The 27,804-nt window shown below is 43.1% G+C and overlaps 1 protein-coding gene across 6 annotated transcripts in view; it reads left to right on the top strand.

Annotated features, from left to right (window-relative positions):
- The window catches only part of prdm10 (PR domain containing 10), a 151,054-nt gene extending 130,911 nt beyond the window's left edge, over positions 1-20,143 (top strand). For all 6 annotated transcript variants that reach the window (XM_080214528.1, XM_080214524.1, XM_080214527.1 and 3 more), the window contains 4 exons: positions 3,676-3,819; positions 6,130-6,298; positions 16,129-16,229; positions 18,880-20,143. In XM_080214528.1, coding sequence (XP_080070654.1) covers positions 3,676-3,819; positions 6,130-6,298; positions 16,129-16,229; positions 18,880-19,059 — 594 coding nt within the window. In that variant the 3' untranslated portion in view covers positions 19,060-20,143. The remainder of the gene's footprint in view (positions 1-3,675; positions 3,820-6,129; positions 6,299-16,128; positions 16,230-18,879) is intronic.
- Positions 20,144-27,804: the final 7,661 nt, after the last annotated feature.

Below are 27,804 nucleotides of genomic sequence, written 5' to 3'. Positions count from 1 at the left end.
ACCCCTTATCTCCAGCAGACAAAGGGAAGGTTTCACTGTGGTCAGCAGTATGTACCTTGAAATCACCGCTGCCTGGAACATCTGGGCCATTGTTTCCTTCCAACCACTTCCCTGTTATTGACCAATAAGGAGAAGGATCTCTTGAAGTGGCTCCTAGTTGATGTGTCAGGCTTATGAATGAGATCCAGTTGGGAAAATCCACCAGTGTGAGCTGGGGATGGTCCTCATCAGCTACAGATAATCCTGCAAGCCCTGATCACTGTGGTCCTGATTAGACAAACTAAGGGTAGGTCAGCAAAGTTCTACTCTGGTGAGCTGTCCATGAATATTTGGGTACTGGATTGCAGCTAATTGGTGTGTGGCTTGGTTAGCTCAGTTAGCTGGATGTCTGGAGTGGGATGCAGAATGATGCTAATGGTGTGGGTTCAATCCTCGTATGGAATGTGGTAGTTGATGGAGACCAGACTCCTTGCCTTGCCCCGTGCTTGCAGACTGATGCTTCTCAAGCTACATAAGTAATCATCTCTCTCTAATGGAGGGAGAGAGGTGCCAATGGTTCTTTGTGGACTTGGGCTAATTACTTATTGAATTGCATCCATGGGGCTCTTACTTTCAAAATAAAAATCTGCCATTTTGCCGTTGTATTAGACTTTAGGCCCATGTCCTCCTTCATGCCCCCTCATGGTCCGGGATATTGAGACTTTGAAAAAAGTTCAGAAAAGGGTCACAAGAGTGATTCCTAGTTTGAAGTACCTGAGCTACCCAGGGAGGCTTGAAGAAATGAGCTTGTATACTTTGGGGAGCTTAGACGCAAGCAAACTAAACGAGGTCTGTAAAATAATGAAGAGATTAGACTATGTGTACGCTGGTATTATTACCAGTTAGTTTACGGAGGATCCGGGTTTATGTGCATAAATGATGGGAGGAAAGAAATAAGTTCAATGTGTTTGTCCCAGAGATGAGCAGAAGACTTGCTGGTGTGTGGGGTGAATGCTGATTCACTGTGTACCCTTCACGAGAGAACTGGATCGGTAACAAATATGTCACAGGCAGCGAATGATAAAAGTCACGGTCCATGTAGTCCCCTGGACTAGTTTTGATGCCTATGAGGATTAGAAAGGCATTTTGCAGGTTTTATTCCTTTATTGGTCTTGGTTTTGTGATATTATTTAATATCTCAGGAATAAAACCACCATTGAAGTTTGGATAGAAGAAAAGGCCAAAGACAGAATCCAGTCTTACAGAGAAGTGTTTGTATGACAGAGAAACTAACAGAAGAGGACAAAAAGATTTTGTAACAGCCCCTGTTGCTTTTGACAGCAGAATTTGCAGACTCCTGCTATCTTCCTTGGCTTGAAAGTTTTAACCTTTTTTTTCATGTTTTTCATGTTTAATTTATACCTGCTTTGATAAAACCAGTTTCCACAAGCTTTTTTTTATATAATCTAATTCCTTCAGATTTTCAATGTTTGTGAAACACCCTAAATGTGGTGATCCAGAGAGTCAGAATAAAAAAAAGAAAGAACAGTGTACCACAGGGCTCAGTGCTGAGTCCTCTGTGATTTGTGATTTTTATCAATGACTTGGAAGAGGGGGCTGAATGGTGAGTTAGAAAATTTGCTGATGACACCAAGATTGGATGAGGTGGAGGGCTCTTGCAGGCTGCAAAGAGACATTGATAGGATGCAGAGCTGAGCTGAAAAGTGGCAGATGGAGTTTAACCCTGATAAGTGTGAGGTGATTCATTTCGGTAGGACAAACTTGAATGCAGATTACAGGGTCAACGGCAGGGTTCTGAGGAATGTGAAGGAACAGAGAGATCCTGGGGTTCATATCCACAGATCTCTGAAGTTTGCCACTCAAGTGGATAGAGCCGTGAAGAAGGCTTAAAGTGTGTTAGCGTTTATTAACAGGGGGTTTGAGTTTAAGAGCCGTGGGGTTATGCTGCAACTGTATAGGATCTTGGTGAGACCACATTTGGAATATTGTGTGCAGTTCTGGTCGCCTCACTATAAGAAGGATGTGGAAGCATTGGAGAGAGTGCAGAGGAGATTTACCAGGATGCTGCCTGGTTTGGAGGGTATGTCTCATGAGGAAAGGTTGAGGGAGCTGGGGCTTTTCTCTTTAGAGAAAAGGAGGATAAGCGGTGACTTTATAGAGGTTTATAAGATGATGAGAGGGCTTGATAGAGTGGACGTTCAGAAACGATTTCCTCGGGTGGATGTTGCTGTTACTAGGGAGCATAACTGTAAGTTTCATGGTGAGAGATGTAGAAGGGATGTCCGAGCTAGATTCTTTACTCAGAGTGGTTGGTGTGTGGAATGCACTGCCTGCTGTGATAGTGGAGTCGGACACTTTAGGAACTTTCAAGCAGTTATTGGATAGGCACATGGAGCAAACCAGAATGATAGGGAGTGGAATAGCTTGATCTTGGTTTCGGACATAACTCGGCACAACATTGTGGGCTGAAGGGTCTGTACTGTGCTGTACTATTCTATGTTCTATATCTTTCTAGAGGACGAAATGACAGTTAGAGTAGGGGCATCTTTTTGTGTGCTGTGTAAGGATCACAACTGTATAATCAGTCTAGGGTAGACCAGTCGATCTTTTCCTGTTCATGTGTAGTCTTTGCTGTTGAAAATCTAAGTGCTCTGCATTTGAGTGAACTATATCCTTATGCTGATAAAATGTGCAAACCACGTCAGGACAACCTTACTTTACCAATGTGAATTTCTCAATATCTTATTTAGAAACCCCTTCTCAGGATGGTTTCTGCAGATGTCAGACACCAGTTTATTCCTTTCACACTAAGGCTCTAACGACAGGTTGGTATCAGTGCTGTTTTAAGTTCAGCGGAACAGGTTGGCATCCCTCCCCCCACAGCAGAGGGAGTTTGACCCTCCTCCTAATGGGAATGGGACTGTGCCTGACTACCCTTCGGCCCCTCTCTGTGTGGACATGCTGTGATCCAGAGCTTTCTCGCTAGTAGGTTCTTAAAGACTTGTGCTTCTCACTGGAGTTGAATGGTGAGACCTGTTGATGCTGGGACATGGTCAGTGTCCTGTAAATTTATTCACCAATTTTCCTCAAATTCTTGAGTGCTTTTATTTTTTCTGTTTGCTGAAAGCTGTGGAATGAAGTGATTTAGACTGAATATAACTGCCAAAAGATTGCAGCTACTACTGTCGATATCTTCCTATAATCCCATTTTCAGTTGGGGTTGTTTACCAGGGAAACAAATAAGAAGCAGGAGCAGAGTAGATAGTTCAGTCCATGAGACTGCTGCTCTATTCACCAGAATCTCAGTTAATCTTCTGCCTTCAATAATTGACAAGCTCTCTCAATAATTTTCTTGGGGCTACCTCGATGATTCAGAGACTCTATCCAGTAAAGATGGGAGGCAGCCTGCGTGAGATGAGCTTGTGTCAGTATGTTTGTTACAGTCAGGTCCGAGTCTCTGGCTGGATGGGGTGTATCTGTGATGGGGATTGGGCTCCTCTCTGGCCAAACAGCCAATGCCTACAGCCCAACATCTTCCCACCTGTATTCAGGAGTTGGTGCATTGAGATCAAAGAGGATGTTGTTTTAGTTTGTGAATTGTCAGTGTTGTTATAAAGTGATGCTGAAGTGACTGTGAGACTGTTAATCCCTCCTGCTGTGTCCGTTCCATTTCAGGCCTCCTCCCCACAGCAGAACCAGCATTCCACCGTGGATGTCAGCCAGCTGCACGATCCTCATGCCTTCGCACAGCACCCTGTTCAGGTCCAGCATGTACAAGTGTCGGATCAGTCCAGTGCCATGGCCCCTGCTGGTTCCCAGGTAACTGATTGGGACAGAGCACTATTGACTTACTGCAGGCCAAATGGAGAATGTTGAGGCAAGGGAAGGATTTACTGCTCTACGATACCCACCCTCCCCACACTACGCGAGCAAACCAGCCCCGTACCCCATCCCTGGGAAGGTCGATCATCTGAGAAGCTGGGTTTTGTCTCCTATTTGACCTTTCCTCTCGTGCTCTTTATCAATCAAGCCTTTGTGCCTAAGATTTCGCTTTGTTCCCTTGCACGTGCTTTCAAATTGTACAAATTTTACTTCAGATATTTCTACTTCCTCTGGTCCAGATCCTGAAGCAAAATGTCCACTGAATATTCTGAACATGCTTTGTGCAGTAAATGCTCACCTGTCTTTTCAGGATGAGCACAGTAAATGTGATTCATAAACAAAATTGACATGGTGAAGGATAAGGTATTGGAGGTGTTGGCAGCCGTAAAAGTGGATAGATCCCCAGATCCAGATGAATTGTGCCCTGGGCGGCTGTGGGTGACAAGGGAGAGATTGCAGGGGCTCTGGACCAAATTTTCAATCCCTCTCTTGCCGTGGGGTAGGTGCCAGATGCCTGGAGAGCAGCTAATGTGCTTTCCACTAGTTAAGAAGGGTTGTAGAGATAAACCAGGGAACTACATTCCAGTGAGTCTCATGTCAGTGGTAGGAGACCTATTAGAGAAACTCCTGAAGGAGAGCATCTATCTCCACTTGGAGAGGCAAAGCTTGATCAGGGATAGTCAGCATGGCTTCAACTGAGGGAGGTCATACACAACAAATTTGATTGAATTTTTTGAGGAGGTGACCAGGTGTGTAGATGAGGCTAGTGCAGTCGTGCCTTCGATGTAGTTTATACGGATTTCAGCAAAGCCTTTGATAATATCCCATATGGGAAACATGTAAAGAAGGTAAATTCAAATAGGATGCAGGGTAATTTGATAAAGTGCACTCAGGGAGACAAAAGGTAATGATGGCAGGCTGCAAGCCAGTGTCCACAGGGATCGGAGTTGGGCCCCCTATTATTCGTCACTTATATAAATTACATTGATGACTATAAGGGGGGGGGTAGGATTAGTAAATTTGCGTATGACACAAAGATTGGACAAGTGGTTAACAGTGAGGCAAAGTGTCTTGGGCTACAAGGAGATGTAGACGGAATGTTCTTTGGATAGTGCTGTGAAATCTTTAGCGTCTTGACAAGGATAGTTTGAGCATTTAGTCTGAAAGGTAGCAACTCCGACAGAGCACTGCGGGAATGTCAGCCTAGATAATGGTTCGGAGTTGAATCTTTCAGAGCCGGGATGTATCCTGGTATCTGATGTATAGGAACTAGAATGTCTTCACCAGAAACTGTTAACCTAGATTTAGTCTGAGACATTTGGACATTTTGCCCCATGCACACATCAGCCTGCTGCCTGGTTCCACATGCCTTGCTGGCCTCCAATTGTGTGTTGAGGAAACAAACCTAATGAGAAGGGAAGACACTTGTGGAAATCTTATCAGCGCTCCCGCTATGGAATCAGGGTGGGCAGGGCTCACAGAGCGGAATTCTCCGTTGGCCTCGGGCTTGCGAGGTGGTAAAATTCCAGCAATTGTCTTTCTTCAGAGTGAATATCCTGCACACGCTCTTCATCTCCTCCTTCCCTATGGTCTTTGAAGAGTCTTTTTGTTGTTTGTCTGTTTTTGTTTGATAAAATACGTCAAACCGTTGGAACTTGCCTTATATAGAACGTGAGTACACGGGTGATGTCTCTGATGTACAGCATCATGATATTCCCCATGTGATTGGCTGTCCAGAAATGTGACCAGGCTTTGGTTCACTTTCATTGCTCAGGAATCTCTCTGCAAGGCAGCAAATAGAGAGAAGGATCCAATGGTCAGTGCTTTTGAAGTAAATTGGCCCAGGCAGCAGCTAATCTGTAAAATTCATGACTTTCAGGAGTAAGAAATATTAATGCATAACAGGATTTCTGACTGCATTGCTTCTAGTGTGTCTAATATCCCACATCACATTAGTCTGGCAGCACATAGATCATCCCTTTTATTCTCAAACTGCTGGAACTTCAGAATTTTCGATTAGTGAGAGCTGTTCAAAAATAAAAATAAAGCAGTATATTTCAATACTCAGGATTTTGTTGCCTGTTTGATGCAGTGTTTCCCCCAGCCTGTATCACTGAACCTGCAGAAATCTAAGACAACAAATGAAGCAGTAATTGAGGGAGTGTAAATGCTGCTTTAGATTTTGTAGCAATATTTATTTATTAACTGATTTTCTCATGCTGTTTGGAATATGTGTTTTGATTGTAGACTGGAGGAGGTCAGCCAATGAGCCCTTCATCACAGCAACAACAAGAACTCAGCCCTTCCCAGATACAGGGTGGAACATCAACACAAAACCAGGTCTTACAGCAGCAACCAGCAGCTGCCGTACAGCATACATACCTTCCGAGCACCTGGGGGACCTTTCGCAACTACTGTAAGTGGCTGTTATAGTTCAGACAAACACAGACCCTGCAGACCAAGTCATGCTCCAACCTGTGGTTAGTCTGTGCCACCTTTCACACTTATGAAACTACAGACTAGTTCTGCTAAACTTAACATTTAATTGCTGCTATGTTGAGATTGTCCATTCAGAGTCCTTAGCCAGAGTTTCTAGGTTAGAACCAACTGTGCATAAGTCACTCAAATGCAGACAGAAATTTCTAGACCTGAAATGAGAGGTGGTTGGGCAGAATCAATACAGATTGGATATGAGATTTGTTGTCTGTGAATTGAATGCTTCCAGTGAGTCTGAGGAGTTAATGGAAAATAAGGAGATGGCAGACAAATTGGATAGGTATTTTGCATTGGTCTTCACTATGGATGAGAAAGTAATATTCTAGAAATAGCTGTAAATTTGGAATTGGAATGGAGAGAGGATAATATGAGGTGGTCCATTTTGGAAGTATGAATAAAAATGAAGCATATTATCTAAATGATGAGAGATCGCAGAGATCTGAGTGGCCCAGTGCGTGAATCACATATGGTTAGAATGTAGGTTCAGCAAGTATTTCGGAAAGCTAATAGATTGTTATTGTTTATTTCAAAGGGAATTTAATACAAGAGAACGGAGATTATGTTTCAGTTATGCTGAGCATTAGTGTGTCCGGACCCAGGCCAGAAACTCCAAGGTGTTTTCTGAAGGTAGCATGGACCTTAAGTTTTACATTTGAAGCTGGCTCTGGTGAGCTAAGGTGTTTCCATCCAGGTATGAATCAAGTGACCCACTAGGAAGCTTTTATCAAACAAAGTTTATTTAAGAACACAGTTAAAATATCGTAAAAAGAATTAGCATAACTTTTACCAATTACAGGATTCAGCCATGATATATGAACTTTAACAGCTAGCTATCTCTGTTGTCCCAAGTCAAAACACCATCTCATAGGTATGTACTTTTTCTAGACTTGGCACAAAAAGCAAGTATGCTCACGTGACGCAGGATTTTTAGCTTTTTTACACCTGCTGTGAATTGGCCCTTTGAATGTTGGATCAAATTTCTGAGGCTTCCTAGTCCTGAACTTTCCAAAAAGAGAGACAGACAGAGCTGCTGCCTGCTTCTACCAGCTTTGAACAGCAACTAAACCGAAAGTAAAAATATGGACTTTTCTTTGGAAAAAAAACTGTCTCCAGGCGTCACCTGAGCTGCCAATCAACCCCAAATCAAGCTCCACTTAGCAATTCCTGAAGGATCATAAAACCCCAGGACACTGCTTTAGTCCAGATTAAAATCAGCATGATGTCCATTATATTGCTTCAGTAAAAACTAAAGGACATTAGACACAGACATCATGGCACCAATAAAATCCTAGGACCTTCTTGGAAAGCCTGCAGAGAAAAATACCCAGTAAAGGCGCACTATCGTCATGATGAGACCACATCTGGAATACTGTGTATTCCTTATATTGGTTTCCTTATTTAAGGAAACATGCAAATATGTTAAAAGCAGTTCAGAGAAGGTTGACTAGAATAATAACAGGAATGGGTGGATTGTTTTCTGAGGAAAAGTTGGACAGGCTAGGCTTGTATCCACTGGAGTTTAAAAGAGTAAGAGGTGATTTGCTTGAAACGTATAAGAGCCTGAGCGGTATTGACAGGGTGGATGTGAAGAGGACGTTTTCTCTTGTGGGAAAATCTAGAACCATTTAAAATTAAAAAAATCACTGTTTAATACAGAGCTGAGGAAGAAATTATTTTTCTCAGGGGGTCGTGAGACTTTGGAGTTCTGTTCCTGAAAAGGCAATGGAAGCAGAGTCTTTGAATATTTTTAAGGCAGAAATAGATAGATTACTGATTAGTGAGGGAATGAATGGTTATCAGGAATAGGCAAGAATGTGAAGTTGAGGTGAAAACTGGATCAGCCATAATCCTATTAAATGGTAGGAGCAAGCAGTGGGGCCAAATGGCCTACTCCTATCTCACACCCCAACGTGGGAAGGGGGTATCACTACGTTTCCCCGATACAGTCACAAATTAAAGGAAGGACAAGGGAAAGCAAGAGGTGCAAGGCAAAGACCACAGAAAAAATAAGAATTGTTGTTTGACAGCTGTCCAGAGTCAAAAGTCCAGTGGTGTTTTTCTTCAGAGAGGTTAGGATGCTGAAGCTGATCCCCGATTCCATTAGAGTAGAGAGATTAATCAATCTTACTGTAGATATTGGGACAGAAGTTCAGATGTTCCAGTAGAAACAGTGTCAATGGGAGCTAGGCAATTTAAACCTGGAAAGAGCTCTGGGTCTGTTTGACAGACTGCTTCCTTTAGCGTCACAAGGCAATATTACAGGTTCTGGCAGTTTGGGTGGGGTCATGTTACCTCGCACCTACTTCTTCCGTTTGGTTTGGACAAAGGATGGAGATTCCTGATCCAGATTCCTGTTTCATTCATTAATAAGTTTACCAGAGGCTTCGGAGTCCTTTGTCTTCAGTCAGGTTGTCTCCATTGGCCAGGGCTTTGTTTCAGAAATGTAACGGGGGCTTTGTGTGTTTCCTAGGAGTCACAGGTATTTGCATTGCTTAAGAGTTAATGAGGTTGCTGTAGTTTTCTAAGGATTAGATATTTCTTCTGTGTGAGCTGCAGCCTGTCATGACTTGAGTCAGTTTAAAGCCTCTGTCCACTATATTTGAAAAAATAATTTTATGAAGTAACCAAGAAGATATAGGTATGTGTGTGTATATGTTTCATATGTATATATGTCATTTCACGTCGTCTTAGTTGGAATTTGGGGTGTGTCGGTAGATTGCAAAGTGCCAAACATGGGCCCGTATTCAAAAACAGTGACAGCACAGGAAACTGTTGACCTGTTCAGTTGCATATACATCTGAGGATGTAGTCACCAACATGTACAGTGGTCTAGTCACCAACATGTACAGTGCTGTAGTCTGATCGCACATTGAGAATTGCATCAAGTTGTACCAAGAAATAAGGGAGGGTAGTGCAGAAAAGAGGCATGAGTCTGATTGTCAGTGTTAGGGCTCCAATTAAAAGGAATGACTAAAGAAATTTGAACAGAAGGCCTCAGAAAGATAGCCACAGAACTTTGTAAGATAGTTAAGAAATGGCAAGTCATAGGAAATAGGAGCAGCAATGAAAAATAACCCCCTTGAGCCTGCTTTGCTATTCACTAGGATCCCCATATCCCTTAATTCCCAGAGACCAAATGTTTGTCTATCACGGTCTTAAATATAGTCTTAAATGATACAGTATCTGCAACCAACTGGGATAGAGAACCCCAAATATTCACAACTATTTCTCTTTGTCCCCTAAATGATTAGCATCTTATCCAGAGACCGTGCTCCCTCAGATTCCCCAAGCACGAGAAATATCCTCTCACTGTTTACCCTGTGAAGAATATTTGCACGTATGTTTCAATGAAATCACTCTTCTAAACACCGGAGAGAATAAACCCAATTCACTTAGCATCACGTCGGAAGAGAACTCTTTCACTCAGGAACCAACTTTTCCTTTACTGTCTCCAGTGCAACCTACCTTAGTTATAGAAACCAAAAACTGTGCTTAGTATCCAAGGTATGGTCCTATCAAAGTCCTGTACAATTGTAGTAAGAGTTCTTTGTTCGTGTTTTGCATCCCCTTATAAGAAAGGCCAACACACCAGTTGCTTTCCATGTGCTAACTTTGTATTGCTTGTATAAGTGCATTCTTGTATCTCATCAACATTCAGAAATTTTACGCCTTTTAAAAAAACATCTGCTTTTCTATTCTTAATTTCAACATGAACCTTGCCCTTCCTTACATTATACTCCAACTGCCATCTTGTTACTCATTCACCTGCCCATATCTCTCTCTAGCCATTTTGTCTCCTTCAGTATCTTACATTTGCACCCAGCTTTGTATCAGCAACAAACTTGAATGTATTAGTCTCTGTCTCTTTGTCATCAACATGGCTTGTAAATCATCAACAATTAAATAGCAATAAATAAGAGCTGACTCCTGTTTCAGGAATGCACTAGCTTCTAATTTCCCAATTAAAAAACTAATTTCGCTAACCCTGAAAACAAGCTCAATGACTACTTACCTTCTTATAACTTACCACTTCCACCCAACTCCAGCAATATTCTCATTACACAAGTGTTAGTTATCTCCAACAAGAGACGATCTAACCATTTTCCCATGACATTCAATAGCATTACCATCGTTGAATCCTGTTCCGCGCTGTAATGTTCTATGAATCCCATACTGGAGGTTACCATTGACCAGAAACTGAATTGGACTGTGGCTGCAAGAGCAGGTCTGAGGCTAGGAATCCTGCGGCAGGTAACTCGCATCCCTAAAGCCTGTCCACCATCCACAAGACACATCAGGAGCATAATGGAGTACCGTCCACTTGTCTCCAACAACCCTCCAAGAAGCTTAACACCATCCAGGACAAAGCAGCCCGGCTAGATTGGCGCCCCATTCACAAACATCCACTCCCTCTACCACTGGTGCACAGTGGCATCATTGTGTACCATCTGCAAGCTGCACTACTGGAACTCACCAAGACTCCTTAGATAGCACCTTCCAAACTCACCAACACTACCATCTGGAACACCTGGGAACCCTACCATCTGGAAGTTCCCTTCCAAGCCACTCATTTGGAAATTTATCGCCATCACTTCACTGTCACTGGATCGAAATCCTGGACCCCTGAACAGCACTGAGATTACATTGACAGCATGTAGACAGCAGCAGTTCAAGTAGGCAGCTCACCATCACCATTAGGGATGGGCTGGTCTAACCAGTGATGCCCACGTCTCCATGAATGAATAAAAATAAGAGAGGTGAGGCTGTGCAGCACTCCACTAGTTACATTCTGCCGACTTGCAATAAATGTATCTCTGTTGCCGTTTGTTAACCATTTCCATCCATGCTAATATATTCCCTCAACTGTATCAGCCCCACATTTTCCCTACTAACCTTTTAGTGTGGCATCTTACTCAGTGTCTTTTAGAAATCTAAGTATATTACACCCAGTGGTTTCCCCCTCATCTACCCTACTAATTACGTCCTGAAAAATCCCGACAGATCTGTCAAACACAATTTCTCTTTTGTGAAACCATGTTGATTTCATCTGATCATACTATGATTTTCTAAGTGCATTTTTGAAACTTCCTTAATAAGAGATTCCAGCATTCTTCTGATGACTGATGTTAAGCTAATTAGCCTGCAGTTTCCTGTTTTCTCTCTCCCTCTTTTCTTAAATAGTGACGCTACCTTTGCTAATTCTGATTTTTTTTTTGGGGCCATTCTAGAATCTAGGGAATTTCAGAAAATTGGAACTAGTGCCTCTTTTATCTCTGCAGCTGTCTCTTTTAGAAATCTAACATCAAGGCCATCGGCTCCTGGGGAGTTCTCAGTTCTCCAATATCTTTTCTCTACTGTTAACTGTCTTAATTTCCTTACTCATTTTAGGCTCTTAGTCGTTTTAACCTTTGGGTTACCCTCTATTTCTAGGATGTAACTTGTCTGTTAAAGATGTGCAAAGTATTTGTTCAACGTGTCTGACAATTCCTCATAATTTCTCCTGCCTCTGTCTCTAAGAGACAATGTTTACTTTAGCTACTGTCCTCTTTGTATACTACTTTGTGTTGTTTACTCATTTACTTTCATGTTCTATTTTATCCATTTTGTTTTCATCTTTTGTTGGTTTCTACAATTCACCTGATCCTCAGGGATATTACGACTCTTAATCTAGTACAATCCCAACTTTCCTAGTAAGCCACAGGTGGCGTTTTCTTGCCGAGTTTCTGTTTTAGTGGAATGTATTTTTGTTGAATGTTCTGAATTGTTCTTTACATTGTTCCCAAGTGTCAGGAACTCCTGAATAGATGGCTTGAATATAATTATCCTGCAGCTGGGTGGAGCGTTTGTGCGGTTACCAGTTGGTATGAGTTAATGCTACCAGTTCCCTGCTGGGATATTGGTTAAAAATGAATCAGATAACCTGCCCACAGATTTGCTGAGTTTTGATGTGATTTGTGTGGGATCTCTAGGATAAAACAAGGTTTATATTTGCAATAAGACAGTTGATAAGGGTAACTGATCGAGCTGTAAGGAGCAGGGCTGCATGGATGCTGCTTTGTTACACGCAAAGATCCCTGCGCCCGGTTAGAGAGGGAAAGAGCACGTAGAAAACTACAGCCCTCAAATGGATTTCAGGACAGGAGATTTGGGAAGAATAGGACACAAAAAAGAAAGATTTATATTTAGAATCATAGAACCCTACAGTGCAGAAAGACGCCCTTTGGCCCATCGAGCCTGCACCAACTACTATCCCACCCAGGCCCTACCCCCATATCCCTACATATTTTACCTGCTAATCCCTCTAACCTAAGCATCTCAGGACACTAAGAGGAAATTTAGCACGGCCAATCAACCTAACCCGCACATCTTTGGACTGTGGGAGGAAACCCACGCAGACACAAGGAGAATGTGCAAACTCCACACAGACAGTGACTCAAGCCGGGAATCGAGCCCAGGTCCCTAGAGCTGTGAAGCAGCAGTGCTAACCACTGTGCTGCTGTGCCGCTTTACTGCTTTTCATGACCTTAAGGCATTGTAAAGCATTTGCTGTCAGTGAAATAGAGTTACAGTCATAATGTAGAAATTAGAGAATTAATTGCACACTGACAGCTCCCCACACACAGCTACGAGATTATGATTAAATAACTTAGGTTCAAAGATAAATTTTGACCCAGACATTGAACTCTCCTGCTCTCACACTCAAAATCTTATAACCCTTAATTCCCCACTCCCTCAAATAGTCTTTTGATTTTCCCTTCAGTTTATTTCCCACACTCTGGCAGCTAGTTTTTATTATCAATTTAAAATGCCAAGAGTTTTCTTGTGTCTTATTTTGTATTGCTGTGCTTAAAAGAAAGGGAGAAAATTAGTAAAAGTAGATTATAGAACACTGAAGATTCTGAGAGAAGTAGTAAAAGTGATCTTTGATTTTGAATATTACATAAATTCAAGAAAAGAAACAATTCAATAAAAGTGTAGTTCAGGTAAATAACATGCCGCATTGATTTTATACAATTCACATACACCACTTTTAAAGACTGACACCAGACTCTCATTTGATCTTCTTCAACTCAAAAATCAAATTGGGTTTTTATTCTCCCTCCAGCCATTGCCACTATAATGGTGACTTGCTGGGAATTTGATGGGAACACAATGTCTTTGTGTGACCTGAATCAGTGTTTGGGTCCATCGCTGTGCGATCTATCAGTGCACTTTTGCGCTTACCCTATTCAACAAGGAATGGAAGAATGATTGTCCTCCCCACAGCAGCTGAAGATTCTTTAAACTCTTTTAATTAGTTTAGTGCCGACCATGATGTACAGAGATCCAAGCACGTCAGCTGATGTTGCAAATGTGTTCATCTGCAGAGCTCATTTGTGGCCAGTGAGGATCTAAATCGTAGAATCAGCAAATGGTTTTAGCAGAGAAGGAAGTTATTCAACCCATCATCTCCATGCTGGCCCTTTGCAAGAGCACTAGCTAGTCCTATTGCACTGCCTGTTGCCCTGTAGACCTGACATTTTTTTTCTCTTTAGATGATCATTCAACCCTTTTGAAAACTGCAATTGAATCTGCCTCCATTACAATCTCAGGCAATACATTCAGATCCTAACCACTTGCCACTGCTTTTTAAATTCCTCCTATCATCATTGATTCTTTTATCATTCACCAAATTTGAGGTTTCTTTAACTAATTCACAATTAGAAAACATCAGGCAGTTTTTCAGTGGAAACTGATTTTAATAATCCACATCCAATCAAAATTTGTCTGGGTGTAAGCAGGAAGACACTCAATCAGTTTGAGCTCAAACAGCTGAGACTCCTGAACAGGCACTGATTCCTGAGCTTCAAGGAAACTGCATTTAAGTAAAGATCATACTTTTGATTATTAATTTTAATTCAGTAAGTCTGCAGTGCAGAGAGAATTTACTCTGTATCTAGCCCTGTGCTGTACCTGTCCTGGGGGTGCTTAAGGGGGACAGTGTAGAGGGAGGTTTATTCTGTATCTAACCCCTTGCTGTACCTGTCCTGGGAGTGTTTGATGGGGGGACAGTGTAGAGGGAGCTTTACTCTGTATCTAACCCCGTGCTGTACCTGTCCTGGGAGTGTTTGATGGGGGGACAGTGTAGAGGGAGCTTTACTGTGTATCTAACCAAATGCTGTACCTGTCCTGGGAGTGTTTGATGGGGACAATATAGATGGAGCTTTACTCCCTTACCACCAATTCCACCCCCTTACTTGCCAACTGACTGAAATGGAACCAAACCAGTCACAACCTTGCTGTCTTATTTAACCTCGAGATGAGTCTCAAGGGTGGGATTTTCCAGCATTATCTTCCAGTTCTCACTAAGAACCACCGCCTCTCTGCCCACAGTGGGTTCTCTGGGGAAGGGGCAGGTGATCCATACAAAAGGCCGTAGACTTTGGTGGAACTGGAAGATCTTGCTGGTGACCAATGGTGAATTACCTCTGACAGTGGAAAATATACTGCAGGAGAGTGGAAAATCCCACGCACAGGCTGTTGTAGAGTTTTGGATATCATTTGGTGGGTCTTATTGATTTCTATGAACTCTAAGTAGTCTAACTGTATGTATTTATTAACTACAAGAACTGTGTACATATACTAAACAGTTCAAGCTGGAAGCTGTCTCTGTCTTTGCTTATTCACACTGCTCTGTCCAACACAAGAACCCTCCAGGTGTGGGTTTTTCATCAGTGTACATTACTGGACTCCGTCGCACGTTAATCCTGCATGTGCCAGGCCTTATACTACAAAGATTGCCCAGTTCCACTTCTTCAATACCTGACTTCATTCCTGCTTTAGTTATGTGCTGCTGAAGCCCCGAATCACCTCTTTGTAGAATTAAACGATCTCTTGGTCTGTGACCCTTCTTCCATTCTGTGTAAACTTCATTTCATCCAAAACACTACGGCCCACATCCAAATTCTCTCTTAAACCTCATCACCTCGTTGTTTGCTATCTTCACTAACTCTCAGTCTAACATCATCTCTATTTTAAAATTCTCGTCCTTGTTGTCAAATCATTCCATAGCCTTGCTGCTCCTATCTCTGTATCTGTTTCAGCCCGCACCAGCACTTCTCCAGTTCTGAAAACTTGTGCATCCCACCATTGACGGCTGTATTTACAAATTCAAATAGACGGCACAATAGTTAGCAGTGCTCCCTCAGTGTTAGGCGTTCGGGTTCAATTCCAGCTTCAGGTGACTGTGTGGCGTGTGCACATTCTCTTCATATCTGTGTGGGTTTCCTCTGGGTGCTCCAGTTTCCTCCCACAGTCCAAAAAATGTGCAGGTTAGATGAATTGGACCATGTTAAATTGCCCCCTTAGTGTCAGGGGGACTAGCTAGGGTAAATGCATGGGATTATGGGGATACGGCCTGGGTGGAGTTGGGGTTAGTGCAGGATCGATGGGTCGAATGGCACTGTAGAATTCTATGATTCTTTGTCTCGGCCCTAAACTGTGGAACCTTATAATACCCCTAAATCTCTCCTTCCTCTTTTAAAACCCACCTCTTGGCCATCTCTCCTAACATCAGCCCAGTGTCAAATGTTGTTTGGCAATGCTAATGGGAAGTGCTAGGAGTTGTTTTACTCCACTAAAGGTGTGTATAAATGGAAGCTGATGTTTCTGGGTTGTTATTGACTCTGCCTCTGACCTGCTCTCTGTATTTCTACTCGTATGCTCTTTTATGCTGTGGTTGAAGTCTTCCCAATTTTCTGTTTGTTGCAGCCTCTGAGATTCAGACGATGACCATTCCTCAGACTCAGTACGTTATTGCAGAGGCTCCCGTGGCCACAGTAAACAGCGGCCAGGTAAAAGCGGTGACACAGGTAAGCTTATTTGTTGTCATAGACTACGTCGTCAGAAAATTACAGACTAATGTAAAGGTGGCTTGTTTCCTTTTTAGTGATTGTAAAACAAATTGCTGGTGACAGAGTTGATATACACTGTGAGGAGGCACAGGCAGGTGAAGTGAGGGGACAACATGGTTGGTGAAAAATATGAAGTTGTTCACTTTCGTTATTAAAAACAGAAAATCGGAACATTTTTTAAAAGGCTTGAATTGTAAAAGTTGATGTTCAGAGAGATTTTGATGTGCTCATAGATGGAACACAAAATCAGAAAATAATTTGGAAGGCAAATGCATGTTGACATTACAGGACAAAGAATTCCTCCCGTGCTTGGAATAGTCTGCACAGTTTTGATCTCACTTAAAAAAGGATATGCTTGCATTGGAGACAGTACAACAAAAGTTCACTTGATTGATTCCTGGGTGAGGGAGTTGTCCAGTGATGAGAGGCTGAGTGAATTGGGTTTATATTCTCTAAAGTTGAGAAGAAACTGACAATATTATGAAGGGGACTGACAGGGTAGATACTGAGAGGGCGCTTCCCCTGGTTGGGGAATCTAAGACATGGAGCACAGTCTCAGGATAAAAAAAATGACTGGAGCTGAGATAAATTTCTCTCAGTGGATTATGAATGTTTGGAATTCTCGACCTTAGCACGTTGTGAATGCTTCATAATTGAGATGATTATTGAAGGCTGGCAGAGATAGATGACTGATTCTCAGAATCAAGGGAGAGTGTGGGTAAATTGGCTTGAGGCAACGTTCAGCTGTGATCATTTAAATAGTGGAGCAGGTTTGAGGGGCTACTCCTTTTCTTCTGTTCTATCACTTTCAGGAAGTTCCAGTTAAAGTCTTGTCACAACACAGGTGGGGAGGGACATTCACTCATCACACCTACGGCATTATCCAATTAATCCCACTTCCCTGTTCTTTCTCCTCTGCATTCTAATGTTTTTCTCCCAGGTATTTATCCAGTTCAATTTTGGAAATTACTTTGAATCGACTGCTATCCTTTCCGCAGTGTATTTCAGATCATAAAAACTTGTCAAAACATCTTCCTGATATGGTCAATCACTGTAAATCTGATTTCTGACCATCTCTTAATGGAAGCAGTTTCTCTAACAATTCAGTTTCTGTGTCCCTATCACTGATACCCGCTAACTTGGCAGACTTCAGGACGAACATGGATCTTTCAGGCCCTTGTAGCTCCGTCTCCACCATTTTCCCACAGCCACCAGCTTTGGTGATCTCCAGTGAATGCTGTGGCTCTGGTCATGCATCCTGCTCTGTATGTGCCATATTCGGAACGATAGATGGGTCCACTAACTGGGAGGCAGTAAGATGTAAAGCGGTTTCTGTCAATGGGAGCTGTTAGCACTTGGCTCGATACAAACGGGAGGTCTGTTCAACAACAGAACCTAAACATGAATGGATGATACATCTAATAGAGCACATTGAAAAGGCCTCATCACTGTTAACAGTATCTCAGACTTTACGTAGAGTTTCTCACTGTTCTGCACTCACTCCTTAGCTGTTGAATATCATAGGAATTTGAGGAACAGGTCATTCAACTCCAGCATTCTAACTGTTCAGCCCAACCATCACATTCTGCTGCTTAATCTCCTCTTTCCACAGAGACATCCAACTATCACTTGTCAATGTCTATTTCATTATCTGTCTCTTATTCCACAATTCTATTAATGCTCTGAGGGAATTAGAGAGTCTGGTGTCTGGGCTGCTGAAGGCAGGGCTGCCAATTGGGGGCTAAAGGAAGTGAATGGATTAGACCTCAAGGATGAGGATTTTAAAATTCAGATGTTGCTGGACTGGGAGTGAATGTAAGTAAACAAACACAGGATTAACGAATGAATGGGGAAACCTAAGGCAGTGGTTAGCACTGCTGCCTCACAGCGCCAGGACCTAGGTTCAATTACAGCCTTGGGTGAAGTCTGCATGTTCTCCCCATGTCTCCATGGGTTTCCTCCAGATGCTCTGGTTTTCTCCCACAGTCCGAAAGACGTGATGCTTGGATGTATTGGTCATGCTAAATTCTCCCTTAGTATACCCGAACAGGTGGCAGAACGTGGCAACTGGGGGATTTTCACAGTAACGTCACTGCAGTGTTAATGCAAGCCTACCTACGAACTAATAAATAAACTTTAAACTTTTTGAATTACGGTACTGCTAAGTTTATGGAGATTGGAAGGCTAGCCAGGCAAGAATTGAATCAATCAAGCCTGGTGCTAACAAGCACATGGACAAAGTTTCAGCAGTAATTGAAATGAAGCAGGGGCAGAGTCAGGCAGTGTTACAAAGACAGAAATAGGCAACAAGTGTTGAGGTGGCTATGTAGAGATGGAAGCTCTTCCTGAGATTGATATAACATCAAGGTTGCAAATAAATTGGTTCAGCCTTAGTCAGTTGCCAGAGCAAGGGATGAGTGTTTGTGGTAGGTCCAAGGACAACAGTTTTAGTCTTCCCAATATTTAATTGGAGGAAATTTAAGTTTAACTAGTAACGTTGGGCAAACAATATGATAACACAAGCAGCAATGGAGAGTGTGTCACATGTTCTAGCAGGAAAGGAATATTTGTGAAAACACATGACCTTAACACATATCTTCTTTTTCAGACTCATTATGTGATATCAGAAGGACAGCCTGAGCTGGACATGAAGCAGAATTCCGCAGTACGACTGGGCGTGCCTCAGACACAGACAGACACCTCCCTCCAGCAGCAAAATGCACAGTTCATCATTACCTCGACAGCTGGTGGAAATGGAACTACTGAGGTGCCAATCACAAAACCCTAGCAGTCATTTACTGAAAACTGATTCTTCCCAAATTCACACCAACTCCACTGGGAGTGGAGTTACAACTTGTGGCATGCATTTTATAAAAGGAAAGAGAGGGGAAGAAAGAGAGAGAGAGAGAGAGCAGAGACTGTTGATACAGCTTCCCCTTTCACATCTCACCTTCCCGTCATCATCTCTGAGTGAAGTATTAAAGCAAGGATCAGGAATTGGGGGTTGTTGATTGTCTGCACTAAGCCAGATTGTGTTGATTACATCATTGCTTAGGAATTGGACCCAGTTTTTAAAGAAATCATTTGGAGGAAATGGAAAGGAATGATGAACTGACCAGCTCTGTTAACATCCCCTCACACCAATCATTCTAATCACCTTTCAACCCTAGTGAGCTGCATGTCACCAAACTGCCAGGAATGCCCAAGAGAGAGACTGCTCCAGATGAACTCCTGTTGGATGTAATTCAGGGGTTTAATGTGAAGACTTGATATTATCCACCAAAACTCTTCTAAAGCTGCAGAGGTGGATAGACAGTAAGCTGGATTCTTGAAATGTGAGCACTCTGAGTGTGTTCGAGCAAGACTGTAACTGAAGAATCAACAGGAAAATTGATTGCTGGACTTGTGTGTGTTCTCAGACTGAAACACGGGATTCCTTATCAAGGCTGTGTTCTTCCCTAGGTCTGCTCTCCCATAACTCTGCAGAGATGAGTGCAATCTGGTCAACTCAAAACTGACACAAACACAGCAAGCACACGCAGCCCAGCGCATGCACATGGCAAGAGATGCACTCTGTTCACCTGTTTCAAACAAAGGTGGAAAAGTTTTAGTGAATGAGATTTTAATGCTTTATTATTTAAGAGTTTATGTTAACTGTAAATTTCTGTGGTTGTATCTTTAGAGAAGCTGTGTTCAACAAACAAGTGTTTAAAGATCAATAAAAGTATAAATCTGGACTCCCTGACTTTGCTCCTTTTCCCAGCATTTATCCTGCCCTATTGCTGCTTAACCTCCATGATGTGGAAGGAGTCAGGATATTGCAGGGGAGGGGGCACGGACAGAGATCCAGAGTCAGTGCTCTTTAAATTGCAGTCATTTGAGACTCCAATTCTGTTGGTAATTCGAATTCATTTTAATGTCACCGGTATTTTGTTTTACTGTATTGCTGATATGAGGTGAGTGGTGATGTGCTGGAAATTAATGTTGGTGCTGGTGCACGAAGAGCAGCGTGTAATAAGATGGAGTTGGAACTCTGTCAACAACCTGTATAGCCTTTATCGGTGGTGGATACATTTCCATTAATTCCTGTTAAGATTTTAGGTCTGTGCAGCACATTTACTGATATCTTAATTCTTGTCTTTTAGTTCACCCGCTGAGGCGAATCCCAGCTCTTTGTATCTTCCTGTGTGCCTGTCCCTAGCTTGGTAACTCGGTCAACTATCCAAACTGTGCTCAGGAAGCATACAGCAACCCTTAATTTAGCAAATGGACTTATCTAAGCTTTGATTAACACTCACCCTGGTCTTAAAGGGATATGTACGTTTATTTAGCAAAAGAGGAGCAAGCACACAGATAATGGCCATATGATATAACTACATTATTATAGTAACCAATCATATAGTGCAGAAGAGGCCCTTCGGCCCATCGAGTCCAGACCAACATATTAGAAACACCTGAACTCTCACCTAATCGCATCTGCCATCGCTTAGCCCATAGTCCTGAACATTACAAAGAAAATTACAGCACAGGAACAGGCCTTTTGGCTCTCCAAGCTTGCACTGACCATGCTAACTGACTTAACTAAACCCTCCTACGCTTCCAGGGACCATATCCCTCTATTCCCATCTCATTCATGTACTTGACAAGACGCTCCTTAAAAGTCACTACCATATCTGCTTCCACTCCCTCCCCCGACGACGAGGTCCAGGCACCTACCAGTCTCTGTGTAAAAAAAAAAAATCTGCCTCGTACATCTCTTTTAAAACTTGCCCCTCACATTTAAACCTGTGCCCCCTCGTAATTGACTCTTCCACCCTGGGAAAAAGCTTCTGACTATCCACTCTGCCCATGCCTCTCATAATCTTGTAGACTTCTATCAGGTCTCCCCTCAACTTCCGTCGCTCCAGTGAGAACAAACCAAGTTTCTCCAACCTCTCCTCATAGCTAATGCCCTCCATACCAGGCAACATCCTGGTAAATCATTTCTGCACCCTCTCCAAAGCCTCCACATCCTTCTGGTAGTGTGGTGACCAGAATTGAACACTATATTCCAAGTGCAGCCTCACTAAGGTTCTATAAAGCATCAACACGACTTGCCAATTTTTAAACTCAATCCTCCGGCTGATGAAGGCAAGCATGCTGTATGCTTTCTTGACTACGTTCTCCACCTGCATTGCCACTTCCAGTGACCTGCGTACCTGTACACCCAGGTGCCTCTGCCTATCAATATTCCTAAGAGTTCTGCCATTGACTGTATATTTCCTATCTGCATTGGACCTTCCAAAATGCATTACCTCACATTTGTCCGGATTAAACTCCATCTGCCATCTCTCTGCCCAAGTCTCCAACTGATCTATACGCTGCTGTTATAATGTGCCAAGTGCTCATCCAGGTACATTTTAAAGGATGGGAGGCAACCTGCCTCTACCACCTCCCAGGCAGCACATACCATACCTGAGTAAAAATGTTTTTCCTCACATCCCCTCCAAACCTTGAATCTATATCACCTCGTGACTGACTTTCAACTATGAGGAGCAGCTGCTCCTTATCCACTCATAATCTTGCACACCTTTATAAGGTCACCCCTCAGTCTCCTCTACTCCAAAGAAAACAACCCAAGCTTACGCAATCTCTCTTCATAACTTAAATGTTCCATTCCAGGCAGCATCCTGGTGAGTCTCCTTTGTATCCCCTCCAGTGCAAATACATCCTTCTGATAATGTGGCGACCCAGAACTGCACACAGTACTGGAGCTGTGGCCTCACTAAAGTTCTAAACAACTCCAACAGGATCTCGCTGCTTTTGTAATTAATGCTTCAATTGATAAATTCCCATATGTCTTTTTCACCACCCTATTAACATGCCCTTCTGCATTCAGAGATCTGTGGACAAAATACCCTTTGTTCCACAGAACTTCCGAATGTCCTACCATTCATTGAGTACTTTCTTGTCAAATTGCTCCGTCCAAAGTGCATCACCTCACAATTTTCAGAGTTAACTTCCATCTGCTACTTATCTGCCCATTTGACCACTTCCTCTGTCTTCTTGTAGCCCAAGACACTCCAGCTCACTGTTAACCGCCTGTCCAATCTTTGTGTCATCTGCAAACTTACTGATCCTACCCCTCACATAGTCACCAATGTCATTTATATAAATGATGAATAATAGGGGGCCCAACACAGATCCCTGTGGTACGCCATTGGACACTGGCTTCCAGTCAATAAAGTAGCCTCTCTCATCACCCTCTGTCTCCTAAACTGAGCCAATTTTGAATTCACTTTATCAAGTTACCCTGTATCCCATGTGTATCTCTTCTTTACAAGTCTCCCAATAATCTTCTACCTAAATCCTAATGGACAAAATCATCGTGATAAAGCATGACTTTCTTTTACTGAAGCTTATCACCTTTGGAGCCTTATTAATTTAAACTTTGTCAGAAATTCAAGTTGATTTTGATCCTCCTGAAAAAAGAAGAAAGGGCAATTTTCCTTTTCTGAGAATTTGAAACAAACTTTTTACTATCTTGCAGAACGATTGGGATTTCATCTGTTTTGAATATCCTGCCATTTAAATCTTAGAAATCAATATCAATCTGAACCAATCACAGGACACATTTTCAGATATTTCTCTCCTGCATGTAAGAATATAAGCCTCTGGCATTGTATTGGAGAGGTTTGGACCTGGCATGTGAATTGCAGCCAAACTTTAACTGTTTGTGTACTGTCACTGGAAGAGAGACAAAACCAAAACTGGACAGTATTGGGAGATTGAAGACAGCACAAGAAAACAGGAGAGTCATAATTTGGTTGAAGAAGAAGCAAACTGGTTCGTATCTGGTAAGTGTTTCAAATTTATTCCATTCCAAAGGTTTGAAATATTTAATACATAAATAGCACCATAAATAAGTAGTTGTTTAAAATGCATTAAGGATACTAGGACAAATGATGTGTCAAACCTGCAACACGTGGGGACTCCTGTATAACGACGTGATTGAGGGCAAACACATCTGCAGTAAGTGGAGGAATTTTGGCTTAGAGTCATCGAGCTGGAGGCTAAGCTGCAGACACTGCAATACATCAGAGAGGGAGAGAATTCCCTGGACATTTTGTTGCAGGAGGTGGTCATGCCTCCTTGTATAGAATCTTCTAGTTTGGAAAGTGGCTGGGGACAGGGGGGTATGACTGTAGCTGAGACAGGTAAGGGGACCCAGAGAGAAGCAATGGAGGAGTGTGAGCCTGTGCAGTTATCCAACAGGTTTGAGGTTCTTTCAGTGTGTTTGGATGAGAGTGGGGGCTGTGGGGGGAATCAGCTGACTGACCATGGCACTGTGGTACAGGAAGCCATTTGAGTGGGGGGAGCACTTAAGAAGGTGATGGTGGTAAGAGACAGTATAGTGTGGGGGCTGACACTCCCCTCTGCAGCGAAGAGCCAGAGCGCAGGCAGGGTGTTGTCTGCCCAGTGCCAGGCTTCAGGACATCTGCTCACAGTAACTTCATTGTAGTGTTAATGTAAACTTTTGAACTACAGAGATATTGGATGCATTGGTCATAATTTTCCAAGAATCCTTAAATTCTGGAAATGTCCCAGAGGATTGGAAAACTGCCAGTGTAACACCCTTAATCAAACAGAGGGAGGAAAGTAAGTTTGGGGTTAATTTCTATCTAAAGTCTAATCTTTGTTTAATTTAGTAGGTTTAGGGGTTTAAAAAAAACAACAGCATGGACAAATTGGGCTGAAGGGCCTGTTTCCATGCTGTAAACCTCTATGACTTTGTCTCTAGTAATTAAAGTTACTCTTTGGGTTGGAAGAAGGTGAATCTTAGACCAGCTTTAAAGCATGGTTCTTACAGCCTCCGCTTGCAGCTGCATCTAAGTGAATTAAATAACTGACTTGAACGGGTTTTCACACACTAGATTCAGACAGGATAAAAGTAGGTCATCTCACAGTGCAGATTGCAGAGATACGTTGGGCTGCAGTAGAGCGCTTAAGTTGGAGGTTAGTGACTGAGGGAGTTCGGTGAGGAGTGAGCGAGGTGCTCCTTTCCTTTTTCCATCTATCGTCAGAAAGGCGAGTGTTGGCCTTGCCATGGGGACCATCTGGGCCACAAGCAGAGGCTTTCGGAGATGATGTTACAGTTCAGAAAGTGACATGATTCCAACAGAACGAGGAGGTGATAGATAGGAGTTACAAGCAGGTGATCACACCGGGGCCACGGGAGGCAAGCAAGTGGGTCACTTAGGAAGGGGAAAGGTCAGGTGCTACAGAGTACCCCGTTGGCTGTGCCCCTTAGCAATAAGTACTCCTGTTTTGAGAACTGTTGTGGGGGGACAGCCCACCTGGGGGAAGCAACAGTGGCCATGCCTCCGGCGCGGAGTCCAGCCCTGTAGCTCAGAAGGCAGTAGTGATAGGGGACTCTACACTGAGGGGGACTCCGGCGTGGAGTCTGGCCTTGTAGCTCAGAAGGGTAAGGATAGGCGGAGAAAGCTGTAGTGATAGGGGACTCTACTGTGAGGGGGTTGGACAGGTGATTTTGTGGAGGCAGTCAAGAAACTCGAATTTGCCTCCCTGGTGCCGGAATCCGGGATGTTTCTGATCGCATCCAGGATATCCTGAAGTGGGAGGGAGAGGAGCCAGAGGTTGTGATACATACTGGTACTACTGACATAAGTAGGAAAAGGGAAGGGGTCATGAGAAGAGAATATAGGGAGTTAGGTAGAGAGTTGAGAAGAAGGAACGCAAAGGTAATCTTGGGATTGCTGCCTGTGCCATGAGGCAGCGAGAATAGGAATGGAAAGAGGTGGAAGTTAAATGCGTGGCTGAGGGATTGGAGCAGGGGGCAGAGATTCGGGTTCCTGATCAATGGGACCTCTTTTGGGGCAGGTGTGACCTGTACAAAAACAATGGGTTGCACTTGAATCCCAGGGGGACCAATATCCTGACAGGAAGGTTTGCTAAGGCTACTGGGGAGAGTTTAAACTTGAATGGTTGGGGGGAGGGAATCAAATTGAAGTGACTGGGAGAGAGGAGATTAGCTCACAAATAGAGAGAGATCGTCAACAGTGTGAGAGGCAGGATAGGCAGGTGATGGACAAGGGGAGTGCTCAGACCGAAGGTTTGAGATGTGTCTATTTTAACGCAAGGAGTGTTGTGAACAAAGTGGATGAGCTTAGAGCGTGGATCGCTGCTTGGAAATGTGATGTGGTGGCCATTACAGAGACTCGGATGACTCAGGGACAGGACTGGATACTACAAGTGTCGGGTTTCAAATGTTTCAGAAGGGACAGGGAGAGAGGAAAAAGAGGTGGGGGAGTGGCACTGTTGATCAAGGATAGTGTCACAGCTGTAGAGAAGGTGGACGCCATGGAGGGATTGTCCACATAGTCTCTGTGGGTGGAGGTTTGGAACAGGAAGGGGTCATTAACTTTACTGGGTGTTTTCGTAGGCCGCCCAATAATAACAGGGATGTTGAGGAGCAGATAGGGAAACAGATCCTGGAAAGATGTAATAATAACAGTTGTTGTGATGGGAGATTTTAATTTCCCAAATATCGATTGGAATCTCCCTAAGGCAAGGAGTTTAAATGGGGAGGAGTTTGTTAGGTGTGTTCAGGAAGGTTTCCTGACACAATATGTGGATAAGCCTACAAGAGGAGAGGCTGTACTTGATTTGGTATTGGGAAATGAACCTGGGATGGTGTCTGATCTCTCAGTGGGAAAGCATTTTGGGGATCATGATCATAACTCTACCCCCTTTACATTGGCATTGGAGAGAGATAGGATCAGACAAACTAGGAAAGTATTTAATTGGAGTAAGGGGAATTATGAGGATATCAGGCAGGAAATTAGAAGCATAAACTGGAAAGCAGTTTTCTCAGGGAAATGTACAGAAAAAAATGTGGCAAATTTTCAAGGAATATTTGTCTGGAGTTCTGTACAGCAATGTTCCAATGAGACAGGGAAGTTATGGTCAGCTAAAGGAACTGTGGTGCACAAAAGCTATAATGAATTTAGTCAAGAAGAACAGAAAAGCTTACAAAAGGTTCAGGGAGCTAGGTAATGCTGGATCTAGAAGAGTATATGACTAGTAGGAAGGAACTTGAAGAAATTGGGAGCGCTAGAAGGGGTCATGAGGAGGCCTTGGCAGGTAGGACTAAAGAAAACCCCAAGGCTTTCTACAAGTATGTGAACAGCAAGAGGATAAGACGTGAAGGAACAGGACACATCAAGTGTGATGGTGGGAAGGTTTGTATAGAACTGGTAGAAATTGCAGAGGTACTTAATGAATACTTCAGTATTCACTATGGAAAAGGATCTTGGTGCTTTTAGCGCAGACTTCCAGCGGACTGAAAAGCTTGAGTATCTAGATATTAAGAAAGAGAATGTGTTGGAGCTTTTGAATAGCGTCAAGATAGATGTTGCCAGGACCGGATGGATTACTGTGGGAGGCGAGGGAAGAGATTGCTGAGCCTCTGGTGATGACCTTTGCGTCATCAATAGAGATGGGAGTGGTTTTGGAGGATTGCGGATGTGGTTCCTTTATTCAAGAAATGGAGAAGAGAGAGCCCAGGAAATTATAGACCTGTAAGTCTAACCTCAGTGTTTGGTAAGTTGCTGGAGAAGATCCTGAGAGGCAGGATTTATGAACATTTGGAGAGGTATAGTATGATCAAAAATAGTCAGCACGGCTTTGTCAAAGGCAGATCATGCCTTACGAGCCTGATTGAATGTTTTGAGAATGTGTCTAAACACATTGAAGGAAGAGCAGTAGTTGTGGTTTATATGGACTACAGCAACGCATTTGATAAGGTGCCCCATGCAAGACTTATTGAGAAAGTGAGGGGGCAAGGGGTCCAAGGGGACATTACTCTGTGGATTCAGAACTGGCTTGTCCGCAGAAGGCAGAGAGTGGTTGTAGATGGGTCTTTTTCTGCATGGAGGTCAGTCACCAGTGGAGTGCCCCAGGGATGTTCTGGGACCCTTGCTGTTTGTGATTTTTATAAATGACCTGGATGAGGAAGTGGAGCGATGGGTTGGTAAGTTTGCTGATGACACGAAGGTTGGAGGTGTTGTGGATAGTTTGGAGGGATGTCAGAAGTTGCAGTGAGACATAGATAGGATGCAAGACTAGGCAGAGAAGTGGCAGATGGAGTTTAACCCAGATAAGTGTGTGGTGATTCATTTTGGCAGGTCAAATAGGATGACAGATTATAATATTAAGGGTAAGACTCTTGGCAGTGTGGAAGATCAGAAGAATCTTGGGGTCCGGGTTCATAGGATGCTCAAAGCAACTTCACAGGTAGAGGCTCTGGTTAAGAAGGCGTATGGTGTACTGGCCTTCATCAATCAAGAAATTGAGTTTAGGAGTCAGGAGATAATGTTGCAGCTTTATAAGCCCCTTGTCAGACCCCACGGAGTACTATGCTCAGTTCTGGTTGCCTCATTGCAGAAAGGATGTGGAAGCCATGGAAAGGGTGCAGAGGAGATTTACAAGGATGTTGCCTGGATTGGGTGGCATGCCTTATGAGGATAGGTTG

The sequence above is a fragment of the Carcharhinus amblyrhynchos genome, chromosome 29 (genome assembly GCF_965287045.1).
Source record: "Carcharhinus amblyrhynchos chromosome 29, sCarAmb.v2.hapA, whole genome shotgun sequence".
Lineage (NCBI taxonomy): Eukaryota > Metazoa > Chordata > Chondrichthyes > Carcharhiniformes > Carcharhinidae > Carcharhinus > Carcharhinus amblyrhynchos.
Note: the sequence above shows the minus strand (reverse complement) of the source record. Positions and strands in the feature narration are given on the sequence as shown.